The sequence below is a fragment of the Colias philodice genome, chromosome 16, assembly GCF_061535455.1.
Source record: "Colias philodice isolate Cphi_HAF_F1 chromosome 16, ilColPhil1 Martin Lab GWU primary, whole genome shotgun sequence".
Taxonomy (NCBI): Eukaryota; Metazoa; Arthropoda; class Insecta; order Lepidoptera; family Pieridae; genus Colias; species Colias philodice.
This window is the reverse complement of record NC_143101.1, coordinates 6,902,229-6,928,453: the sequence shown is the minus strand read 5'-3', so window position 1 is coordinate 6,928,453 and position 26,225 is coordinate 6,902,229. Positions and strand designations below refer to the sequence as shown.

General features: G+C 33.3%; 1 protein-coding gene and 1 long non-coding RNA gene across 3 annotated transcripts; one reads left to right on the top strand and one right to left on the bottom strand.

The window, feature by feature from the left end:
* Window positions 1-136: 136 nt before the first annotated feature.
* Pka-R2 (cAMP-dependent protein kinase type II regulatory subunit) lies at window positions 137-25,716 on the bottom strand. Of its 2 annotated transcripts, none has more exons than XM_089704841.1 (7): window positions 25,164-25,716; window positions 22,299-22,489; window positions 20,713-20,850; window positions 18,263-18,475; window positions 5,751-5,922; window positions 4,170-4,259; window positions 137-2,520 (listed from the first exon to the last, which is right to left on the bottom strand). In XM_089704841.1, the coding sequence occupies exons 1-7, from the start codon at window positions 25,375-25,377 to the stop codon at window positions 2,390-2,392; spliced, it is 1,149 nt and encodes a 382-aa protein (XP_089560967.1). In that variant the 5' UTR covers window positions 25,378-25,716; the 3' UTR covers window positions 137-2,389. The 2 variants fall into 2 exon arrangements, with proteins under 2 accessions (XP_089560967.1, XP_089560968.1); XM_089704842.1 differs by lacking the exon at window positions 25,164-25,716 and adding an exon at window positions 22,827-22,972.
* LOC149481757 (uncharacterized) lies at window positions 13,885-15,391 on the top strand. Its single transcript, XR_016316828.1, has 3 exons — window positions 13,885-14,464; window positions 14,591-14,652; window positions 14,727-15,391. It is a non-coding gene; the product is annotated as an uncharacterized LOC149481757 (long non-coding RNA).
* Window positions 25,717-26,225: the final 509 nt, after the last annotated feature.

The following is a 26,225-nucleotide window of genomic DNA, read 5'->3' as shown; positions in this document are numbered from 1 at the left end:
AAATTGGCCATTTCACGAAATGCGACCATTTCGTGAAATGGCCAGTCATATCATGAAATGAGCAAATTTACGATATGACCACGACATATATATTATTAAGCAACTAGGGAATGTAAGCAAACGAAACATGATTCAATAATTTCAAAACAAATCTATTTAAGGTTAACTTGTAAAATTAAAACTGAATAACAATAAACATAAAGGTAAAACAACATTATAATTTGTATATAAATGAAATAAAACATTACAACTTCTATGGCAACTCAAAACGTCCGTACACACGCATGTACACGGCACAAACAGTGACACACACCCTCAGGATAATCACTCCATTCAATTTACTAATCTAATAATATTTAAATTACAATAAGAAGTGATAAAAACTAACTACTACATAGTACATAGACTTATATATTTAAACACATGATCTTGATGCGTTCACCTACTTTGGCTGGTTTCACAAGGTTTTGTCGATCGATTAATACTGGGTTATACCTGAGGGTAATACGCGAATAGTCGGTGGTAAAGCGAACCTATCGCTACGGAACGAGCCCCGTACTGGGGTTTGGGGAAACGCAGTTCAAACGTACCTAAGAGAAAACCTCTCAAATGGTGATATTTGCCTACTAAAGTACCGACAATAATTTAAGTAAATTCAATAAAAACATTTATTCAATATTTATCTAGATGGTTTTCACAATAATTTACCAATATTGTACTCTTAGGTACATAATATTATTAAAAGTGTCTGTGATTGGCTTCCGTTCAATATTAGTACACTCAGATCTATAAATTGTTAAGAGCAAAACTATACGATTTAGGAACTCTCTACAACAGACAAAAGCGGTCAACAAAAATATTTCAAATACAACATAAAACAAACTCTTGCCTAACAAATAAAATAAAACTTCCGAATAAAAAATATTCAGCAAAATATAAATACATTTTGAAGCGACAACACACAAACGTGTTCCAAAACACTTTTGATTTTGTAAATAAAGATGTAATTTTTACAAAATGTAAATTTTTCGCTTTCATCTCAACTACTCAAATTGGGAGATAAAAAAAAACTCCATCTTTATTTACGAGTTCAAAACACCGCAACAACATAAATTCGCAAATCGCAATAAATTACAACACTGTATAGGACATGTTTAAAACTAAAGTATTAAATAAAACCAAAAATCATACCATTGCACTCTAACATTGTAATGATAGAATCAATATGAAAGAGATGGTATGATTTTTAATTTAAACAGCGATTACTATTTAATTTGGCATTTATCTGATTGCAATAATTCTCAATATACATAAAATTTTCATAGAATCATTTAATTAAAATTGGTTACAATAAATAAATAAAATTAGTTTAGGTGAAAAGATTAAATCTGATCACGCATTAAATCTACTTCATATTTTTACCTCCGTTAGGTAATTTTGTATCATTACGAAAAGCACGTGTCAGTAAAACGTCTTAAAGTAGAAATGGCGATAGCATTAACGGTTACCTAAGAAGTTTTGACCGTCAAATAGTATTGCGCAGACATCTACTAAAACAATTTTTTTTATATATTTAGAGGATTTAATGCCTTTGAATATTAAATTGTAAATAGAATGATGAAATTCATTATGTTTTGGCAAGTATAAAAGTGCGAGATGCATAATAAGGAAATTAAATATTGTTTCTTTCAAAATAAGCGATCACACAACACTTTGTACTTTAAGTAAATATTAAATTATTTGTAAGTTATGGCACACAATTAAAATTTTATTTAAATATACACTTTTATAGTTGCCAAAACGTTAATTTTACGTAAATGTATATTTACATCTACTAAGGCATTATCTATCTAAAATAAGCGTATTTTCATTCCAACACAGTACTATTTGACGTGATTTGAATTTTCATCTCCCCTCCCATACGTAATCTAAAAAAACCGTTCGATAACATGGCACTGTCTGATTTAATAACGAAATGTATAGTCAAGCGGAAATGAAAAAATTAACAACGCAAACGTTTATTTCGTTAAAAACAAAAATAATTTAAATTTGCATAAAATACAATCAATTTTCAGTAATGATTCAACAAGAAAACAATACTGTACCCGGAAAAATACAAATTCACGGAACACAATAAACAAAACGAGATCTAAAAAAAATTCGGGGACGAAAAATTCCCTCCGTTTAAAAATAAAATCGTTGACAATGACAATCATGATTCATGACACAAGTGACATTTGACGTGAGCACAGATAACGAACGCGCGGCGTCCGGCCACAGACTATTTAAAATTTCGAACGTTTGAAAGCACAGACTAATGAGAACACAGAGTAATTAGCGGCAGAGAAGTACAACAGGGGGGGATGTAGCCGCGGGTGAGGGGACGCGTTCATCGCACGTCGGTGAGGTTGCTCTTGTCGCCAAACAGCTTCACGAGCTGCTCCTCGTAGTCGTCGATGTTGCGCTTCATTATCTCCATGCACGGGCCCAGCAGCCGCTCGAACGTCTCCACGTCGAGGACTGCAAGCGATACACATATTTAGCAATGATTTAGAACTGCAAGCGATACACATATTTAACGGGGTATATGAGTAAAAATAAATATATTATAAATCTATACTAATATTATAAAGCTGAAGAGTTTGTTTGTTTGAACGCGCTAATCTCGGGAACTACTGGTCCGATTTGAAAAATTCTTTCGGTGTTAGATAGCTTATTTATCGAGGAAGGTTATAGGCTATATAACATCACGCTACGACCAACAGGAGTGGAGCCACGGGGGTGAAACCGCGCGGAGCAGCTAGTATAAAATATCATGGATAAAGTTTATCCTAGTACATTTAAAATTAAAAAAAAAGACGAATTTATGAATGATTATTAAAACATAAAAGACAACACATATTTTGACAATTAGAATTTACAACCTAATGCCTGACTACTACTAGTGTGATAATTGATATTAATATATTGGAAGCTATTTTTCTCGAATTACTAGCAAAACTTAAAGCAGTTGTTCATGAGATAGTGTTCGTATACTTTACGAAGATATAATATGAAGTTTTGCCAACAATTTAAAGTTTAACGTAACAAGCTTTACAACCTTGTCAAAAGCAGCGAAATATTCGTAACAACTTAACAAACATAATACATGTTAAACTATTACAATACAACAAGTAAATAATATTGTATATTGCTACAGCACTTAGAAGATAAGTTCCCTTTTGTATAGTTCGTTTCTGTTTATTTATTGAAGGACATTAATGCTCTGGATGGTTGAGGAAAAATATTTAGGGAAAAAAAAAGATATCTTTCATCGTAACTTTGGGTGTTATATTGACCACCACACTGGCTTAATGCCAGCTCCATGGATTAGGGAATGACATAGTTCATGTTATTCTCAGTTCAGAAATAAATTGGACTCAAGCAAATTAGTCGTTACGCGAAACGATTATTGTTAATTAATCGTGGTTGTTTACTGTTAAATTTCAGTATTATACAACTCCCAAAATTCTGTGACTGTTCTGTTAAGGGCCGATTTTTCAATCCATGGTTAAAAATTATCGGCCCAATAAAGTATTACACGATAATATTAAAATGTCACCCGTAAACTGTCAAAGACGGGCAAAGAATACATTTTTGAAATGGTAGTTTAATACGTTATTCGACGAATAAGTATTAACCAAGGATTGAAAAATCAGCCCTAAAAGAAGATAAAATTGACGTATAGATTATTATATGCTAGTCTAAAAGTAAAATAAATGTGCTACCATTTTATGTGATTTCATAATATGTATATTTGCAATAAAATCGACTTCCTACTAAAAACAACTTCTGATATTTTTATGTCATTCCATTTCCTGCGCCTTGTGTCACGTGAATTTAAAAATATATGTGACAATAGTGAAAAATATTCCTTGAGACGTAAAGATAAGCAAGCACTACACTTTTTTCGTATGCTGTTTTTCTTTAAAAACAGAACTTTTTCTTCATTATTTTGAATGATACTTTAAATCTGAAAATGAAATACATAGGTACTGTTTTCGCGACTTTTGTTGACTCAATTCTAGAAATAATGATTTTTTTTTTTTCATAATAATATTAATACTCTTACGAACCAGACAATAACAAAGAAGGCAAATCACGGTTTATAACTAGTCTTCTATACTCACATGCGACTTTAGTAGCGCCGATAGCGTAAACGGAGGCAGCACGCGGCTTGTGGGTGACCAGGGCCAGCTCGCCGAAGTAGTCTCCCTTGCCTGAAAAAACATTCCAATTATTAAAACATTTATAGGTTATATAATTCCTCAAATGGTCAAGGCTTCTGAAAATCTTTCTATTTCTATACTTTGAAGTTACTCATCATTTCCGACACGATACCTAGAGCCCGAATTCTGGGTAAAATCAGAAGTTTACGAACGTTGCGTCTTCCTTTCAGCTTTACAGGGAGCAATGTGAACGTAGATAGACATTTTTTTAGTAGTTTTATTGCTTTTTATTCCGTTATTCATCATTATATTCCAAACACCTTGATACCAACACAATATTAATACAAAAATCTGACACAAAACAGCGAGGTTTTAAAGTAAGGGCACTTCTCTGTATCTTTGGAGAGGTCTGAAGATCGTTGAGTGGCTTTCAGACGTTGGAATGTAAAGGTGAAATTGAATTAGATCGAGTCAAGTTAGTTTGATATTTAGTCTAATAAGATGAGCTGAATCCTTGGTGTAAAGATTATCGTGTCAAGGTTATTTTATTATCAAGTATTCCGTCATTTGATCCGGGTAAAGATAAATAAAAATAAATCTCACATTAGCATGACAAGAAGGTATGGAATCTTTTTTGCTATTTATAACGTAATGACATGGTATTAAACGTCATTTTCATACTCAATTACCATAATTTAACGATGTTATTTATTTATAGTTTTTGTCATTCTGTACAATTTTAATTTTAGAGCTACACAATGGATTTATGGTCGGTCCGTGACTGAGCTCGTTCACACTAATGAATAATTTGCTTTTAAACGCGATATTAAAATCTTTAATTTCAAATTTGAGCAATGTTTTTCAGACAACACATTCGAAATAGTTTGGCAAATGGCTGCATGCCCAACGTTACGACCTGAGAGTTGGAATGCATGAACGTTTTTGTACTTATTCATAGCGGTTAAAATTCATTTCATTATTTTTACATAATATAAGCTAATGTCTCATTTCATTATGTAATATTGTGAGCAAATGAGCTTTTCGTTTTTAAAAGTGATCAGAGTGATTTTTTTATGGCACGTAATGCTAGCAAAACCGCTGGCTGAAGGTCTTTTCCATATCTACTCAACATTGTTACATTGTAAAATTGTTCGTTAAGTCTGAAGTGGATAGCTACTTAACCGATTTTCAAATTATTTCACCATAAGAAGGCTTTATTATTCCTGAGCGCCACGAGGCATATTTTTTATGTAGAGCATCTACTGTTATAAAATCTTTGAAAAAAAGCGAAAGAAACGATAACCGTAAGAAGATGTCTCCTTTTCCTTGAACTGTCCATAAGACACTCACCAAGACGCTTGATCCTCCAGGTATGTGAAATTTTCCCTGTACTGCAAAATAAACCACCCAAAACCTACATATCTCCAAGAGGCACTCACCAAGACGCTTGATCTCCCCAGGTATGTGAAGTCCACTTTTCCCTATACTGCAAAACAAAACCACGTACACACTGAAACTAAATTAGTTCCACAATACACTCACCAAGACGCTTGATCTCGTGCTCGTTGCCGTCGTCGCGCGCGATGCGGATGCTGACGGAGCCGTCCTCCACGAAGTACATGCCGTCCGCCGAGTCGCCCTGCCGGATGATCAGCTCGCCGTCGATCAGCGTGCGCGGCAGCAGCGCGTCCGCGAGGTTCGCGCGCTCGTACGGCTGCATAATATTAATCATAATCAGTGCCGGTGTAAGGGCCACTGACACCCCGGGCGAAAATATTGTGGCGCCCACTTGAGGTGTTCTGAAGGTTTGCACCAGGAGAGGCAAGAGACTCCAACTTCAGACCTTGGCGCCCGCCAGAATTTGTCGCCCTGGGCCATCGCCCCCTCTCGCCCCCCCCTAACGACGGCACTGATCATAATATGTATATTAAACGTACTCAATAAATCCTACTCCTTACTAGTCTTACTAGGTAAATGTAAGAGCATACCACGATTGGGTAGATTTTGGCAAGAAAATTAGAAGCTTAATCGAACTTAATCATTATTACGAACATAGCTTTGTTGATTAAACTAATCAGTTATTACGTATGCAATTTATTTTTGAACATCATTGAAATTTCAAGTTTGAAGTAAAAGTTACAAATAACCATAGTTTCAGTTACGAAATATGTAAATTAATTTTTTTATTTAAGTAACTAATATTTATATAATATTTTAATAATACTGTATCGTATCTAGTATCTTAATATTTTTATTGTGACTTGTAATAAAATATATTTAATAGTAAAATAAAATTCATTGGCACGACCAGTTTATTATTCTAGGTCAATGATATTTTACACTGAAGAAAATGAATATATTTTCTGTAAAGGACTTCAAAGGTCGAGAACATGGCAAATTACATCAGCAATAAAACTAATCACTTCAATAAAAACTATCGACTTACTTTCGCCTTTGAGATATGAAAATTTTAATGGTAGTAATATTCATAACGTACATAAAACAATGAACCAAATTATTTATTGGAATAACTTTGTAGATGCTGACAGGATCTTGGCATAGCTATCGTTTGTCGCTGATAAGTTCGGTAAATCATTGCTGTGCATTGAGTAATACCGATAACGACTTCATTTGCGTAATTTGGCATACGATCCGGGGAAATTGCGGTTATAACCGTCCATTTTTGATACGCATATTTTACATGATGAACACTTCTACGTAGTATGCAATTTATTTGTGTGGACGTTAATGTGTTGGGTTGAAGGTGATTAATTTGAATTGTTACCACATGATAAAGGGATTATAATTTCTTTTTAATAATATTTGATTGGTATACCTAGAAAATAAGATTAATACTATCTTTTATCTATAAGTAATAAATGTTTACAATCAAATAATGTCATTATAAGATGATAAATGAAATTTAGAAAAATAATAAAATTATTCGGACAAAAAATAACGCATCATTCATGTATGAATGAAAAGAAAATATGAAAATTTCCGAATATATACTCAAGGTTTCGCTTAAATATTTGCCGATATATTTGCTACAATATATCTAATCTGTGATGAAATCTGCATAAAAATATTGCACACAATAAATTCCGGAGGCATTTGAGAACTCTATCAGTACGTCACAGAGTATAAGCACAGAATACATAATAGTAGCTAAACGCTACAGAACGGACACTCTCCGCCTCCCGCCAAAATTAAACTTACCTCACCCCCGCGCGATCAGACATAAAATGGGCCATATTTTTCTGCAAGGACGATACGCAACGAAGATTGACAACATTAATCAAATTGACTTAAAGTAATTTTATTATTTTGGATTTGTGATTATCGTTTTTCGTAGAAAATGGTTAGATATTGTGCTGTTTACGGATGTATTTCATCAGAAAAACGCGAATTTTTTTTTACGCTAGTCACAAATGTGCCAACCATAAAGCGTTAACACACACATTTGCAGTCTCTACAGTGTGACTGTCAAAACGATCATTTTGTATGGAGTGTCCGGGGTGTGGTATAAGTATACCGAGTCTATATCACTGATAACTGTTACGTCATCCAATTGGATTTCTTTATCAAGATTTATAACTTGTATCTGATATACTGTCGAAAAAGGAATTCAGATAATGATAATAACTGCTGTTGTCATAGTCTGTGCGTGTTTATGTATTACTTAATAACATTTTACGAGTTTGCTGTACTTTTGTTTTCTGATGATCAGATTTATTTCTATAGTTGTCGATTTATGAGTAAATATTGTCTATAATTAATTAATCGTCTTAAGACGATTAATAATTAATATAGACGATTAAAATTTAAATGTTGCGAGCATCTAAAACATAATTTGGAAATTAGCTAGAATTACAGTCTAGGAAAATCTGTTAAATCAATAAACACGATAAATCAAAATCTATAATCGAATGTGTAACACTTTCACATATGTACTTTTTATGCAGATACCCACCAAAAGCCAGCGGATTATCATTTGACAAATTTCTGTCGGGAAAATACTAGGCAGCTTTAGTTCCCCGAGTCACTTCACTACATAGTATAAAACAAAGTCGCTTTCCCTGTCCCTATGTCCCTATGTCCCTATGTCCCTTTGTACGCTTAAATCTTTGAAACTACGCAACGGATTTTGATGCGGTTTTTTTTAATAGATAGAGTGATTCAAGAGGAAGGTTTATATGTATAATAAGATCCATTAAGTAGTGGAGAAGTACTGTTATTTTTGAGGTTTCTAATGTGATGTCGTAAAAAATTACATTTATTCCGCTTACATTGCAAACGCAGGCTGAACCCTACGAGTTTTATCAAAATAATGTACTAAGTATTATACACATTGAAAAGGTCTACAGAAAAGTCCGCGATGGTATATGTCTATCTCTTATGGATAACCCACAATAACTTTTTTTTGTCATTTACTTTTTACGACAAATAATGGCTAATTTTCGAAGCGATTTTAACCAATACAGCATTAATCCTTAACCAATTAAATACCATGAATACATTGTTCATTTAATATAGATCTATATGGCCCTTTACACCGTATGATTTAAGTGAATATTTTCGAAGATATTACAGATTTAAAAATTGCAGGACGTAGCGTTTGCGGCCGCCCGGCTATGTATTTTATACCCGTGCGATGCCGGAGGCCGGAGCGGGCCGCTATATTTTTATACCTATACAACGTTCACAATTTTTCTGTAGTGTATTTAGTATCAGCATTGCACCCGTGCGAAGCCGGGGCGGGTCGCTAGTATTCCCTATAAATTTGCGCACACGACACATCGAATGATACGGATGTAAGCGGACAAGCGCACTTAATTACCACCCGGTGACCTGGTTGCTCATTTGACCTCATTTCCAATAAAAAAATATTTTTCATCTTATATTATTAGTAATTACATTCAAGGGAAATTGAAACTAATATAGATTGATTATGGGTTATTAGAAGTATATGAATTTCTATATTTAGAAAACGTCAATTAAACTTCTGGTATACTTAAGTTCGCGTGACGATCAACGGTAATTGGTAACCTTATAGAGTGAAGACCTATTACCCTATTAGTGCACAGGGCAGATGGATTTCACTGTTAGACTGATCGATTACTATTACGGGGCAGGATGATCAATCTTCTGAACAACCAGGTCGAGGTATTTTATCCATCTCAATTGGGAATCGGCGCTTGTATTGTAACGTTAGACTTTAATCAGTAGATCACAGCTATCGCGGTTATCTTGTAATTATATGAAATTTTCTATTATCTATTATTAAGCTCGAAAATGGTACTCTTTGGTCTTTGCTCTTTATTTTGTACTAGATTTCCGCCCGCGGCTTCGCCCGCGTTTTCAGAGGAAAACCCGCATAGTTCCCGTTCCCGTGGGATTTCCGGGATAAAACCTATCCTATGTGTTAATCCAAGTTACCCTCTATATGTGTGCTAAATTTCATTGTAATCGGTTCAGTAGTTTTTACGTGAAAGAGTAACAAACATCCATACATCCTTACAAACTTTCGCCTTTATAATAGTATTAAGATTAAGATGGTCAATGAATTATGAAAGTACGACATTTTTGTTGGAGGTTTTGGAAGTTATATAGATTTCAATTTTAATCAACTGAACAGGAAACAATCAATTGTATGTACATTTGCAGATCAAGATAAGATGAATCTGTGATATCACCTCCATTGTTACTAATCGACTTTTTTCTGTATACCTTTAGGAATTCTTGCTACTTTATTGATTATAATTGAATGTGACATAAAAATGCATTACTTTTCTATGTGACTGCATAGTCACATAGAAGGCATCTTCACACATGCTTGCCGTCACGCACTAGTCGCATGCGTCATTAGTTGTAAAAGACACTAAAAATAATTGAAGTGTAAAACAAAAGGACAGCAAATAGAAATCACAGTGTTTCGTAAGAGGCCTTGCGAAGTAATTGATGATGTTTGTCGTTCACATTTGTACCACTGGCCATCGCCTTGTTAGTGGTAACAGCTGCTCACATCACTTTACGTAACTGACTCTATGTATAATAGAATAAGTTTCAGTTGGCTAAACATTCTTATTAATAAATATTCATAGGAGGGAAATACATGCTTAAAATTAAGCAGAATTTCTCAATAACATTAGCTTTATGCAAAATATGGTAAAACATCTATCTTCAATGTACCTATGTTCAAAATACAAATAAGCGTGATTTCTAGAATCATAGATACCTACTACATATAAGATTTCTGTACTTTGAAGGCTATATGGTTATAACAACCTAATTGTATTTGCTAGGTAATTCAAGATTTCAACAATTTTCATTTCAACCATTTTAGAACTAGTCCTGTATAAATTTAGTTTTTAGTTTGTACTTACTAACCTATGTAATTTCTATTTAGACACATACCTATGTAATTATGTCTTTCCTTCGTTTTTCTCGCCGAATAGATTTGATAATATGATAAATTATACAAAATTTCCAAATACCTACCTATTACTATTCTATAACAACTATACACTGTACAGTGTACAGTCTACTCAAAATCAAAAGGACCATTTACTACCTTCTACATTTCACCCTAGCCGATACTTCCAACAATGTGTAGCAATTAATAATTAATTTAAGGTTATTCTGTCTAAATATTGATGTTAACATTTAGCACGACTGAAACTTTACCGCCTGCGTCATGACACGATTCGTGACTCATGAATTTGAACGCACGCATAATTTTGTGATATATTATTGTGTGCCGCATATATTCAACTATGCTCTAAATTTACTATCGGATTTGTGTACATTAGAAATGCGATTAACTCCAATGACTTGTTCTTGATATTTCGAATTTTTCAAAAACTAGATCTAAGCTGTAGAAATAGCTGGAAATGGAACCTACGATGATGAAAATGAAAAATTTAATTAACGAAATTCCTAAATTGTTCTTATTTGCTTCATAAATATGAAGAGATCAAAAAATATACGCAAATTTATCGTAACATTCTTCCAAGAAAATTCGGGCCATTTCAAACCCTCATAGATTTGTCCATTGTCCAGTTCACTTATTGTTATTACTTGTGAATTATTAAACTGTTTATTATACAAATAGGGGTTGACGCAATGGAATCGAAAACTGTAACAAAGTCGTCAAGAGCGCAGTATACATACACATAAAGTGCATTGAACCGAGATAATTTTCGGAAGCTTTGCGCCCGCTCATGCGTGCCAACTGGTGCCGTACAACTTCAGTCGTGCTCAACGAGACATCAGAAAACTACCCCTTTATATAATATATTTATTAGAAGCGGTTTGCTATAGAAAATAGGTCAGCAGACGGCTATGTTTTAATTGTAGGGTGTGTTAATTATGTGTGATAATCCACAACGTGTTACGTTTTCAGTTCTTCATGTTTAAGCTCATAAATGTTTAACGTAATTATTATTCTAATTTGAAAAACACCTTTTTTAATTTGTGAAGAAAGGCTTTTAATCATTTATGAAGACAAAATATATTAAATGTCTTCATTCTGATATAGCTAAGAGTACCTGTCATAGCTGTGTTACAAAATCCTACTGAATTAATTTTCCCGATTTACGAAGATTTTACCCAAATGAACCAAACTGAGTTGGGAGACTAGTGACATAAAAACGTAAACGCTCAAGATGAGATTGGCGGAAGGAACTGAAAAAAATTATGCAGGCCAAAGAATTAATTAGGTCCGGAATATCGCAAACCTTTAACCTTTAAAGTTACCAGGTTTCTTTTTCTTTTAAACGTGATAATCCAAATAAATAAATTTTATGTGAACATCTACGATTACGACTTCCTTCCTGAAATAAATATAAAAATTGGCATTTCTAGTCTTTTTAGATACGAATATACAATTCTTTATAACAATGTATATAAAGGCAAGAAGTAAATATTTAAGTGTCGCCACATCTGCTGGTATCGTTTTGGGTTTCACCTCGAAACCGCGAGCTGAGTACATAAATAATAAGTTGTCTCATGTATAAACACATGCGGTCGGAATTTTAACTTCGCTACCAAACTTCGAGGCGCTACTGTCTACTGTGAATAGTTCGAATGTGTTGCACGATTCAGTAACTTGCACTTTGGAGTTGTGTGGATGTATGTAAAACTTGGTTGAAGATAGGCGTCTATCGGGATACGTATACATTACAAAGTTCGGATATGATTTCACAAGTTTCCTTTGTGATATACGAGACTGTCTATTGATTAAGAAACATTTGAAATCATTAAATGAGAAACATCAAAGTTTAGGTATTGGTAGATAAGGAGCAAAGTCTAATAACTAAGAATGATTAGGTAGTGATTAAAAAAAAGAAAAGAGCAGAAATGTTAACACAATTCCTTTAATTAAGGCTTGTCAAAACATTCAACGAATCGAGATCCTTTTTGTTCGTTTATTCATTACTGGTTTGAAAAGCCGCCGATTGTTTTCGGGCTGTGGTATTAATTTGGAAAACGCATTCAATACATTTTGCTGTAAGTGGAATTTCAGTTATTTCATAACGCTGTATTGAATTGTGGTGGGTTCACGGCCTTGACATATTAATATGTACCGCGTACAGATTGATCGTTCTAATGCTCAATTTTGTGTAGGAAAATCATACTTGGAAAAGGTTCAAGAGCATTAAAAAGGCTTTGTAGCTGTGTGTTTATTGCTTTTTACTAAGTCGGAGCAAGAATGCTAAGGAAAAACATCATAAGTAATATGAACAATGATTTAGCTGTTCCTTAGAAAATATATTTTTATTTCTGGGACAAAATATCAGAAGAATATTATACACATAAGTACAAAATTGAAATCGAAATTAGGTACAGACGAAATGTTTCTTTTTGTCAAGTAAGTTTTGTAGTAAGAAAGATAGATATATCTGATCGCCAAAGTATCTAAACAATACCGGTACATTCACGTTTACCATATCGCATAGTTAGAACACACGGTCAACCAGTATGCGATGCAGATGTTGACAAGATATTGATTAGTTGGCGTATGTATCTAGGGAGCCTCGTAGATGGAACGTTTAAAAATACTCATGTTTATCCCGATGTTAGTGTTGCGAGCGCTTGTAAATTATACTTTTAAATTTGTATGCAAAATACTTCAAACGGTTAAGTTTTTATGGGGAAGGGATTTTAGAACAAGCGTTTTTAGTTATTGTGTTAGGTTGTATAGATATTTTGAAACTATGAATGTTAATGTAGGTAATTACTAAATCAATGTCATGTTATGGCAAGGTTCAAAATTCTTCGAAAGAGTAACATAAAGCCACAACAAAATATGTAGGTAGGTATATTAGAAACTTATGAAAACTAAACTATAGAAATAATGAATAATACATATCTTTGTATAAATCAATCAATTTAAAATCGCGTCACATAGTTGAACGTAGGTAGTAGGTACTTAGATTTTTTGCGTTACTAAAAATTTCTAATCCGCTATCGGGCTACTTAGCAATATAATACTTCAAGATAATCAAGTAGTATATCAAAGGTATTAAAAATTAAAACTCTTACACAATAACGTCATAGGCGTTGGTTACGTCAATCGGCCAGACGTGCCGTGCTTCGAAGCAGTGACGTAAAACCAATGAAAAAGTTTCAGAATCGTGTTAACGACGCCATGTTTATCCAATTTTTAGGAAGATGTTAAGGTGATGAATTAATTTTTCTAACATTTACGGCCCTTTTCAAACCTTCGTAATTTTTATATTATTAAAGTTGTCGTGATGAAAATTCTTGACAAGAAAGTTCAATAGTAACACAATACGTCTACCGTTTTAGAAACATGATTCCATGATATTTTCTCGATAGAAAAAAAATACAAAGTTATCATTGTTATTTTTTTTTAATCTCTGGCATCTTCAAAATAACAAACGTAAAGTTACGACTTTTTGGATATTAACTATAAAATATACAACCTATACGTCTACCGTGTTAGAATTTTGAAATATGCGATGGTTTTGAAATAAACAAGAAATACTTGAAATTAGCGCGCGACCAGCCAATATAGCGAGAGCCGCCCTGTACCTTCCTACCCCGATCGCTGCACGAGTCATTCCCGCTACGGCCGTCACACGGGGAACTTGTGTCGCTCGCGCAATCGTAAAAAAGGGTGACAACACGATAAGACAAAATGAGACAAATGGGGACAATAAAGAAAATAAGAAGAAGAAACATAAAGGTTGGAGGAAAAAGAATGCTTACAATTGGAACAAATTAATGAAGTAAGTTGGTTTTATTTTAAATTTGATGATAATTGTATTATAGACGATGTTTGATATGTACCCCTGTTTTAAGTACATAACGAATGTGTAAGATTTTTTCATTTATAGCATAAATAATCTGTTCAGAAATCCGGAATCCAGAAGGAAAATAAACCCACTGATTGTTCACAATGTGAATCCACTCCTTCGTAAGTACCTTTATTCAGTCAAAAATGTATGTTATCAAAGCTCTACTGGTTTTATCGCATGATTCCATTTTTAGCAAAAAGCAACAAAGTGCAAAGAAATAAAAAATCATGGTGAACTTAGTGGAAGTATGGCGGACATAATATGGAACAGGAGCTCATTGGAGTAGTATTATATTTAAAAAAAATACGAAATAATTTCAAGAATTACATTTCTTAGAAGGTGGTAGATAAGTATGTTGTATAAAGAATTTGATGTTGATATTTATTTCATTTATACTTACTACACCTGTGCGGGAAATTGCTTAGTAATAAAACAGGTTTATATTCATATTTACATAGTAATGTGAGTTTTCATTTCGAAAAATTTTGTGTAAGTATATTAAATTGAGTTCCTGGGTGATCTGGAAACACAATTGGGCCCGGAAGATGGCGCTGCAGTCACTCCTCCTAATGACATGAACCGATTTGGATGAATATTTGTGTGCACATTTCATTTTTGTGGGATGATTGGTTGATTCGCTTTCACATTAGCTAATATTATGTATTTTTGTTGTTAGAAAGTAAATTTAATTTAATGTTTATAATACATTATTATTGGTATAAATAAGCCAGTGTTCGTCTCACATTGCTGTACCTGCCTACCTACCCTACCAGGGCCTAACTTTGTTCTGGCTATTTTATTTTGATTATTTGTAATGAATAATTACAATTATAATAGAGTGCAAAAAATAAATACATGCGTCAATATATTTTGTGTTTTTTTTAAACAATTTTTTTATTTAAAAAATATCATTCCGACCGCGGCTTTGCCCGCGTGGAATTAGATTATATCGTGAATCCTGTCTTATCCCACAGAAGTGTTCAGTTCGGATAAAAAGTATCCTATGTGTAAATCCAGGCAATTAGCTATATTTTATCAAAATTGGTAATGTAGTCTTGACGTGATTAAGTAACAACTAACAAAAAAATATACAAATTAACATCCAAAGTTTCGCATCAGTTTTACTGTATTAGTGAATAGTGATATCTTCCACTCTTGACTTTGACTGAGAAGAATTAGGGTTTATAACTTCTTTCAGAAATATTACCTTTCATTTCTGGGCATGACGTAATATCTACGTCAGCATCAAATTCTATCTAAATCCATTCAGTAGTCCGCGTTATTGAGTACCATTTCATTTTTTCAGAGTAACAATATTTTTTGTTATTTTAAAGATTATTTATAACCTGTATTATTTTGTAATAAAGTAAACATTACGAAATAATAATAATTATTAATAATGTCTAATTAGTTGTTAAAAAGAAGATTATTTGTTTATAAGCAAGAAAATAAAACCAATAAATCAACAATTAAATATATGTATAAGAATATTATAACTGTATGACGACTCCATACATGTTTGTCCCGAGTCGGCCAGCGGCAGCGCGGCGAGTTTGCAAGAATGACTTCGCGCACACCCGCGTTCGCGATAGCGAGCTATTAGACTCCGCCCGCCAAGCAGTAGATTTTTTTTTGTGTATCGTCTTAACTGAAATACGCGCGCAAATTGATTTATATAGCTCGTTCGGGTGATTATCTTTAGTGTCTTGATTTATGAAATGGCCTGTTAATGCGGGTAATTTAGTAGTTTTTAGTGTAACTTCTTTGAAAATAAGGCATATTACTCGACAATAACAGGAAAACAATCAAATGATTCTTGACATACTTAATAGTCTTAGGCATAATAATATAACGAACTATATTTCATTGTTTAGATTTTCAAGTCAGTTTATAACTTCACGCACTGTGTTGCGTTTTCTATTTCTATTGTTTTCAGTTGAGTTCGTATTCAGAATATTATGAGCCATATAATTATTTTATTATTTGTTAAAAACTTTGAAGTTAATCAAAAGATATACAGACATATTTTAATATCACACATAATTATTCTGCACGCAATACAACGGATGCATTACGTAATGAAAGGGACCACATTCCCTTCGGCTAACAATAATATTTTTACAGCTTTTTGTATCTAGTTCGTTTTATGATTATCCTTATTAAATACTGATCTGAAGTATTATTTCGACGTAAATTCTATCCTATAATTTAGCGCTTTAAATGTATGCCTAAAGTTTGATTACAGACATGAAACTAGTACACATGTGGAAAATTCTCTAGGGGAAAAGGAAACCGTATGTATGTTATAGGGTCAGATATAAAAAAATGTAATGAGTTGCGAAGCATTGTTTTCCGAAAAGTTGGTTAAAAATTGGAAAACTTTTTATAAAGGCAATCTTATGAACACACTATCAGTTTCATGAACAGATTTTTAACATCCTTTACTACGTTTTACTATTTACTACATACTACCAATTTATCGACGTAACATTGTGGATAAAGTTCAAAGTTGAAACGTATCTGGCGAGATTTAAATGCCGTAAATAACAGGAGTAAAATGAACTTTTACTGGCATTTGGGTGAAATTACAAGGAAATATTATATAGGTATAAATGCTTCCCTCATTTCGCCTCAATTTTGCGCATCCAATTATAAATATTTTTAATTAATTCAAACGTTACGGGAAGCGGGCGATTCCAAATTTTTTGTTAATTGTGTAAGAATTAAAAAATAACTGAATGAAAGTATCAGAATTAATATGTGTTGAATAGATTAGAAGCTAAAAATTCCAAGATTCTGATAGTAGTAATAAAGAACTCTCTTATTCATCTCAATCGTTTAAGGCTTGGAGTTGTGACCGATCTCGAAGCAAAAAACTTAATATTTTATTCATCCATACGTATCCGAGTAAATCTTGAAGGATTACGAATGCACACGTTTAAAACGTGTAGGTACCAACTAGACAGTTTTGCATTGACCCAGAATACATAATATACTATGTTACAATAACAGCTGTTAGTATTCTTATTGCGCCTTAACAATAGTCTCGATTTGGAATATCGCCTCAAGGACTAGATTATGTTTATCAATAACTTGGGAAAAATTTCCTTAACGTTATATTGCGTCGTTATAAATAACTTTTAAAGAATATTCTGGGCTGTCTGAATTGATAATAGTACAAAAGGTTAATTTAAGAACTCTGAAACGATTCGAATTGAATTTCATGTGCTAAGAAAATGCAAATGAAAAAGTAAAAAGCAGCAGTAAAAAAACTACGCAGCCATAAATTTCAGTAAAGCCTCCGGTATTTTAAAAAACACGTCTATAGAAGCATGTAAAGTTATGAATTACGTACTTTACACGTCAAGACACGCACTCCCGCGTTCAATTTACAAAATCCGCCCAACCCAACTTTTATATTTTACTAGCGGTCCGCCCCGGCTTCACCCGTGGTACATATTTCGCAATAAAAGGTAGCCTATGTTCTTTCTCAGGGTCTAATGATTGGCTGTGCCAAATTTCATCAAAATCGGTCAAGTAGTTTATGCGTGAAAACCATACATACATAATAACAAACCTTTCCTCTTTATAATATTATTATTATAGTATAATATAGTATAGATATACATATATTATTATTATAGTATAATATAGTATAGATATTAGTCTTCCCACCGTAAAACCCGACCAGCTGAAAGAGTAACACCGATCCATATTATTTGTTCTCACCTGCAGTGCCTTCAACATCGGCACCTTGTCCAGCAGCTCCTCGTACAGCTTGCGCTTCTTGAAGGCGCTCTTGAGCAGGATCCTGCGGAACGTGTGGCGGTCCATGGCCCACAGGGCTCCGGGGCTCTGGGCCCGCACTGAGGCCGCGCGGGGCATGTTGTACATGAGCGCCAGTTCGCCAAAGGACCCGGAGCCTTCGTATGTGTGCACCACCTTTTGAGAACGGGTTTTTTAACAGAAGAAACCGCTCAAGGACCATACGGACCAAGGAACATATGGATGCTTCTATACTGATCCCTTAGTACAGGAAGCGGTTCAAGAAAAGCTATAGGAAATAAGCTTTGACAGTAAGGAATAATAGTGGCTAAATGACACAGCTTTACGATGTCTCATTGTGTTATTATGTACATAATATGATTTTTAACCGACTTCAAAAAAAAGGAGGAGGTTATCAATTCGGCCGGTATGTTTTTTTTTTTTTTTTATGTATGTACACCGATTACTCCGTGGTTTCTGAACCGATTTACGTGATTCTTTTTTTGTTCGATGCGGGATGGTGTCGAATTGGTCCCATAAAAATTTTATTTGGATAGGCCCAGTAGTTTTTATTTTATGAGCATTTTTGTCTGTATTTGTAAATGTTGCAAGTGCAAGTTTGAAGTCGGTTGTTTTTAACGCAGTTATTGACTTGTTTAGACATCTGATAAAAGGTATAGGAGTAGAGCAAATCTATATTTGTTATTTTCTGTTCCGTTTAAGTTTAATTTGAGTAGACGAAAATACAATTTCTAAAAGTGTAGCGTGCATAATCCTATGCAATATTCCGAGCAAATAGAGATATGAAAACACAACCAGAAAATAGGAACATTCTCCTTGAAATGGGGTAACTTTGGAAAAGTTCTTAGAAATTTTCGAATAAGCTAGAATAACTGGGCCATGGTTTGCGCCCGGCCTTGTACATGTGCACCGATCACAGTCGAGTGCGGATGGGAATAATGCAGACGCTAATTGAACTCCTCTATTTTTACATTGATTTGAATTAGACCGATGCAAAGATGACATTGAAAGAGGTTTGAAATTGAAAAATGCTGCAAATGTATTACTATAGCATGTTTATTGTATCAAATGCTTCAGATGATCGCAAATTAATTAAAGTGTTTATTCGTTGCATTACAGAAATTGAACATCAATATATGTAAAGTACCCGTCACGAGAAGCTATAAATTATGTAAACAAACATCTTTTACTAAGTAAACATTTTATACTGCGAGATAATAATAAATTGACCATATTCAATCGACATGAAATATAGACGGGTTATATGAAAGTAACAACCTATTTAATTTAGTCGGATCATATTTTAACGACGCAAAGCGCTATCGTTTGTGTTTCTTGGTACCGGAACGCGTCCGTCGCAGGGATTGTGAACTATCGGGACGCCATTTTGAAATAAACGCATCATTCGAGTTTCGAATGCGTACGAGTTTGTTTCATTGCTTTGCATATATCGCGGATCTGGTTGTTATTGTTAATTTTGTTATTGTTTCGTTATCACTTTTTTATTGTTGTTACTTTAATTGTTGCGTTAATTTTATTTGTTATTACGTATAATGGAGCCAGTAGCCAGTACATCTAAGGAAATAAATTCGCCACGAAAAAAACGTCAAAAGGTGCGTAATACAATTTATCTAAAATATATAATAAGTAAAAAGAAAGAGTTGTTTGTTCAAACGCGCTAATCTTTGGAAACTTAAGGTTAATATTAGAAGTAGGTTTTAAATTGTGAAGTAATTGGTTAGGTTAATTGGTATATTTGTTATATTTGTATATATATGTGTATTGGTATATTTGTTAATTGTAATATTTGTTACTTAATAATTTATTAAATCTTAAACAAATTCATTTTTTTTGTTGGTCCAAATGTTGTGAACTCCTGAACACTTGTTTACAAAATTTATAGCTTCTCATGACGGTTACTTTAGTTCCTTTGCTCCCAGCACTTAGTTAATTGAGGTTAGGAGCTTGCCGTGACGTGTTAATACCTTTACGTGAAGTCTGTACAAAGACCGTTTAGCTTTTGAACTTGCGTTGGTAAGGGCATAGTTCATTTAAGATGCTTTGTTTAAGCTTACTAACTTTATTACAACACTGAAATTATTTTAAAGTACATGTGGTAGGTACATATGTACACATGGTATATCCGATGGTACACTTCAATGTGATTTTTTGGAAGTAAGGAAAAAATCTCCAAGACCGAGGTTTTTCTGTTATCTAAACTTCAGCATGTTTTATATAATCGAAGTTTCAGTTATAGTATATCAAGTATTTTCGTTTGTTATCAAGTTAATTTTAATTTAATTATGGAATATCACAATTAATGTTCCCTTTAAAAATATACATCTTCTAAAGAAACGCTAATAAAAATACCATCAAAATCTAGTCTAAATTACCTTCTCAACCCCATCATCGCCGGTGACTAGAACGTCGAAAACTCCGTTCTCGATCACATAGAAGTTATCGCCGTCGTCGCCCTGGCGGATGACGTACTCGCCCGGCTCCGAGCGCTTTTCGAACATGGCGTCCAACACCTATAGAGCCCACATATTAATAGCTGGATTGATCGTAAAATCGTATATAACGATGTAGTAAGAGCGATTTTAATTAGGTTGGTCTGTATGTTCCATTTAGTGATCTTTTCAGGATTAACAGCAAAGCACACCTCTATCTAAAGTCTAAGTAGACTTCGCGATAACTGTAATAGTAAAATAAAATACATGTTTGAGTAAATATTACTATTATCTTCGTCAAAATTCTATCATCTTTTAATTGAATTTTTTGCAAAAGTCTGAAGTGTTAAAATCGAATTAAAAAATTGCAGTCTCGGAAAATTGTAATCTACATGCATGTTACATAGTCAGGCTTCCGCAAAAACCAAGTATTTTATAAATAAACTTTTTACTGGACAAAAAAACAATACATGTTTAGTCGGTCTGGTCTACTCCCTTCCAAATATAGTAATTTCTAGACTCTAGTGATCACTTAGTTAACATTACGTTTAGAAGATTATTTATCGTTTAAACTTTTAATTAAAATGATGAACATTCAAAACTCAAGTGTCCTTAAAGGTAAGTATAGTTTAGAGAACTCAGTAGCTCTCCGATATAATGTCTCGGTGCTAATCACTAAACCAAGTTTGAGTAGCGGTGGACCAAGATCAATACGGCAAGTAACCTAAGAACGAATGGTTGATAATAATTAATTATTTATCTTATCGAAGTATACATGAAGTTCATTTTCGCTTGCCATATCCATATCCGTTTTACGTCTACTAGAGAGTAACTAGGACGCTCGAGCAGATATGATAAGCTTATTTCCTTTATATTCGCTTTCATAATTTCCGGTGCTTTTTAATATTAAAATACTACTAAGTAATATAATGCGATTTAAATAGTGGTTAATGCGGAATGAGATGATTTATAGACGTAATAACGTCTTACGTTATTTATTATGTACCTATTTATCAATTTGTTAATGTAATACAGGTAAAAGGTTCAAGTATCTGTCAATCCTAAAAACAGACTTCCTTATTATTGTTTTTCTTATCACATACACGCGCTGTTGAATTGTCATTTTTCTGTGAATACTCTATTAGTTATAGGTAACCATTGGTACTTTTAAGTTTTAGGAAAAAGTTAAAACACATGCAAGTGAGTGGTTCTTAGAAAAATAATATTGTTTACGCGTGCATGAATTTTTATTTATATCGATTCATAGAATGTCTCAAGTGTCAACATAAGATCGTAATCGTCCTTTTGTTTAGGGAAAAATGTGTGTATTGTTGCATTATTAAGTCTGTAATCAATAAAGGTATGTATTTTGGTATTTATTCCTCTATTGTACCAATGGTTGTCTGGAAGAAATCGCTCTGAGCGATAAGAGTACTTAGTGTAAGTTATATTTAAGTGTTTGTATTTCTTGTTTTGTTATCTTTAAGTGCAATAAAGTATTTATAAATAAATATAAATAAAATATTTACCTGTTGCATCTGCTGAGCGTCAAGCGAGCGGAACAGCAATATGCCTCGCACCGCTTCAGCGAGACGCGCCCTCTGAGCGTCCGACTTGGGGAAGACCGCCGGAGCGCCCTCGTCGGAGTCATCCTCTTCGGGATCATAGGTCTCCGCGAACACAGACTTGCGGCGGTTGTTGAAGCGCGCCACCGGCGGCTCTACAACACGCCCGACACATTATAAACCGCGTTAATAACAATCGAAGCAATGGAAACTCGCAACACATCAATTAGAAGCGAGACCATTTTAAACCTTAATTTAAAATCCGCCTATATTGACGCAGCTTATACAAACAAATCCAAAATAACTCGCACAAATGTGAAGTAATTATTTTTAGAAATGGCAATAAACTCGCACGATTATTCTAGCCGATGAACTTTGCTGACAAATTGGAATGAATTAAGAAACAAATTATTCCAAATACGAAAAGGTCTACAACATTACGATTGATGACTGAAATTAGTATGGAATATTAAAATGGCAAAACTAGAAAACCTTGGCCTTGAGAAGTGTGCAGGTAAATAACACAGATGGTGATTAAGAGATAGCGTAGCATGATGTAATGGTGTAGTGACCAGTTGAACCTTCCCTTATCACTGTACTACACTTTCTTATAACCTAAGCTTACTCTTGAGTGACAAAAAGCCGTTAAAGGCGTTATCTACTTTAATGGCAAGTATTGCATAAAGACTGGTTCAAGTAAATAAATCTAAGCCAAGATTAAATTCAATCATATAACTAGAATGTAGCAACAATTTCTAATACTAATAATATGACATGTGTCCATATGGAGACTACTTTTTCTTTATCCATATGTGTTCTAGTTAAAAATTTTTTAATTAACTTTCAAAGAATTAAATAAAAAAGGTAATATAATGGAACTCTTGAAGATAGATATTTTAATATAATTTAGATCTTACTAGGAATGTATTGTGGGGAACCTCTTTTTGTGAAGCAGTCAATTTAATCATACAAATCCAAAACAGATTATCACAATAGAAAAAAATCTCTTCATAAGCAAAACATATACTATGAAACAAGCCAGGCCTTTGAGCTCACAAAACTTCAAAGGGTTAAAAACAAACACACAAATTAGATCAGTGTACTGTAAACATTAAAATTTTTGCTCTAAATATCTGTTTAACTTGGCAACACCTAAGATTTATGGATATGATGAATTTTACTATAAGATATTTTTAGATGCTTGAAAGAGATCTATGTGAGAGTTGAAAGCTATGAAATACATTGTTATTGTTTTATTTGACGACGCGGTTGGCGCAGTGGTAAAGTAACTGCCTACTGAGCCGACGGTCCCGGGTTCGATCCCCGGTCAGGGCAAATATTTGTGTGATGAACTCAATTATTTGTTCTTGGGTCTGGGTGTTATTATCTATATATGTATTTATTAAATATTATATTTATCGTCGCCTAGTACCCACAACACAAGCCTTAATTGAGCTTACTGTGGGACTAGGTCGATTTGTGTAATAATGTCCTATAATATTTATTTATTTATTTATTATTTATTTACCTTTAACAATATAATTTCAAATTTGAATTTTTCATTACATTAAAACAAGGAACCTCTATTTCCATTTTTTTAACATAATATAATATCTGCTTAATAAAAATGGGTCAGATTTGTCTCTAAAACACTTGAGTTTAGTTTCATAAGTTAAAGAGCAAAGATTTTAGATTACATAAAAAAAAGCGATTTTCAAAATGGACTTGAATTTTTTCTAAAAGAACTAATATTTGTACTCAACTTGAATAAAAAAGAAATAGCCTGTAAATTACTAGAATGATTGAGATTCTTTTCTCAGATGGTTAAAATAGTTGTTTATTATCTTCAAATACAAAATGAAATTAACCAAAAGTAAAGAAATAACATTAGTTTTACAATTATAATAATAAAATATTGTTAAAAGTAATTTATTTAGGGAATATAATTATAGTTGCAAATTATACTTCTTTAAGTATATATTTATATTTTACCTACACATAAATCTCATGAAAATTATATAATTACAGTAGCAACTAGAGAATGTGAAACTAAAATAATTATAAATCATAACATATTGTTGAATGAAATGGCTATGGCACATCGCCAGGTATCTAAACAGTTTATGAGTTGCTTGTAATGCGTAAGAGGCTAATTTTCTCAATTACATTTAATGGTTGTTCTCGCAGAATACTCATTTTATTAATTTATATGTTGTAATCTTTAAGAACTATTAAACATAGAATTACAGTGATATTTCATTGAGTTTTATCACAGAGAGCATGAATACAAGTGGCAGAATGCCTAACTGTTGTTTTTCATTGATTTTAGTGTCAAGTTCTTCAACACTTCTAGTTGCTGACAGACACACTTTACTAAGGTGCTGAAATATTTAATGACTTAAATACTAATTGCTCTTGATACAGTTTTCCAATTTGAAGTGGTAAAGGGATAAGTTAAAGAATGATCAAGCTAAAACTAACTGTGACATTCTCAAAAAATTTACTCTCTTGACAAAATTTGATCAGTTTGATTAGTTTACTATTCAGCACAAGATACAAAATTAATATTTGTTGATATAACATACCATTTTACAAAACACAATATTTTTCTATGGGTAAGCCATATTGGCAGGGTTTGCTCTAAATTACCTATAGGTACTAAATTTTTTGGTTATTTACATGGATTTAAAAAATATGGAACTAATTTGAGATCATTTGTAAAAAATCGCCTGCAGATTAAAATTTATCTAGAACTTAAAATCATCCATTCACATCGACTTTTTTTTAAATATGATAATATAAGTGTAGGTTTATAATATAATGCGATACCTTCTTCGTCTGAAATAATGGACTCATCGGGTGTGCCCGCTGACGGGCCACGAACTATGGTTGTGGTCCGGTTGTTTTGTAACCTAGTGAAGAATTCGACCGCATAGTTGATAACATCTCCTGGCTGCTCCAACAGGTAACTTATAGTAAATTCCAATAGGATTTCTCTAAGGTCATCAGGGACTTGGATGCGTCCGCCTTGAGGCCTGCTCATCTCTACCGCGTCCTCCTTTTCTTCTTTTTATTTTTCACGGAGCACGTAAAGTGACCCGACAGATTAAAATTTCAATATCATAGCCATTGAATTAGCTTAGCGACACACCAATGAGCAGTCGTACGAAAGGGAAGTAGCACTACATACAAACGTTAGTAATAAACAAAACCACACTATTATACTAAGATGTTTCTCAAAAATCGTTCTCACTACAAAAAAGGAAATATAATGACACACTTTTCACAAAATATTCTTCGTCCTCCAGCCTGACAAAATATATAAATCTCCTTTCACTGTACGATAAAAATGGCGAAATCCGGTGGATGATGGAATATGGATCAGTGTTGCCAGTATTATTCTTGTAATTTTAAAAGCATAATTTTTTCCCTTGTATACAGTTAATGTTTGATAATAATTATTTAATTATAACCAAATAATAACGTTTACTCTATTAAACGTCTTATTAAGATAATCTTAAAGGTAATCAGTGCAAATAAATTTCTATAATAAGTTATTCTACTAGAAGTCCAACACGATCATGCGGCTTGAGCATAGATTATACACTAATACGGACTACGGTACTAGATCTGTGCTAAATGCTAATACGGACTTGAGTCAAGCTAAACACAACCTACATCAGTCATCAACCTGCCGCTGCGCGCCGCGCCGGGTCAGTGTCCACTGTCCAGTGGTCACTGTAGCACTGACTTGCGTGCAAACATTCGCACAATATAGAAATGCTTGCGGCGCATGAAGCTATAAGCACTTGAGAATGTGCGTTTGTAAAGTACATAATATGCAAATGGATTTATTTTTAAAGTGAAACTTTTATTACATCGTCTCAAACT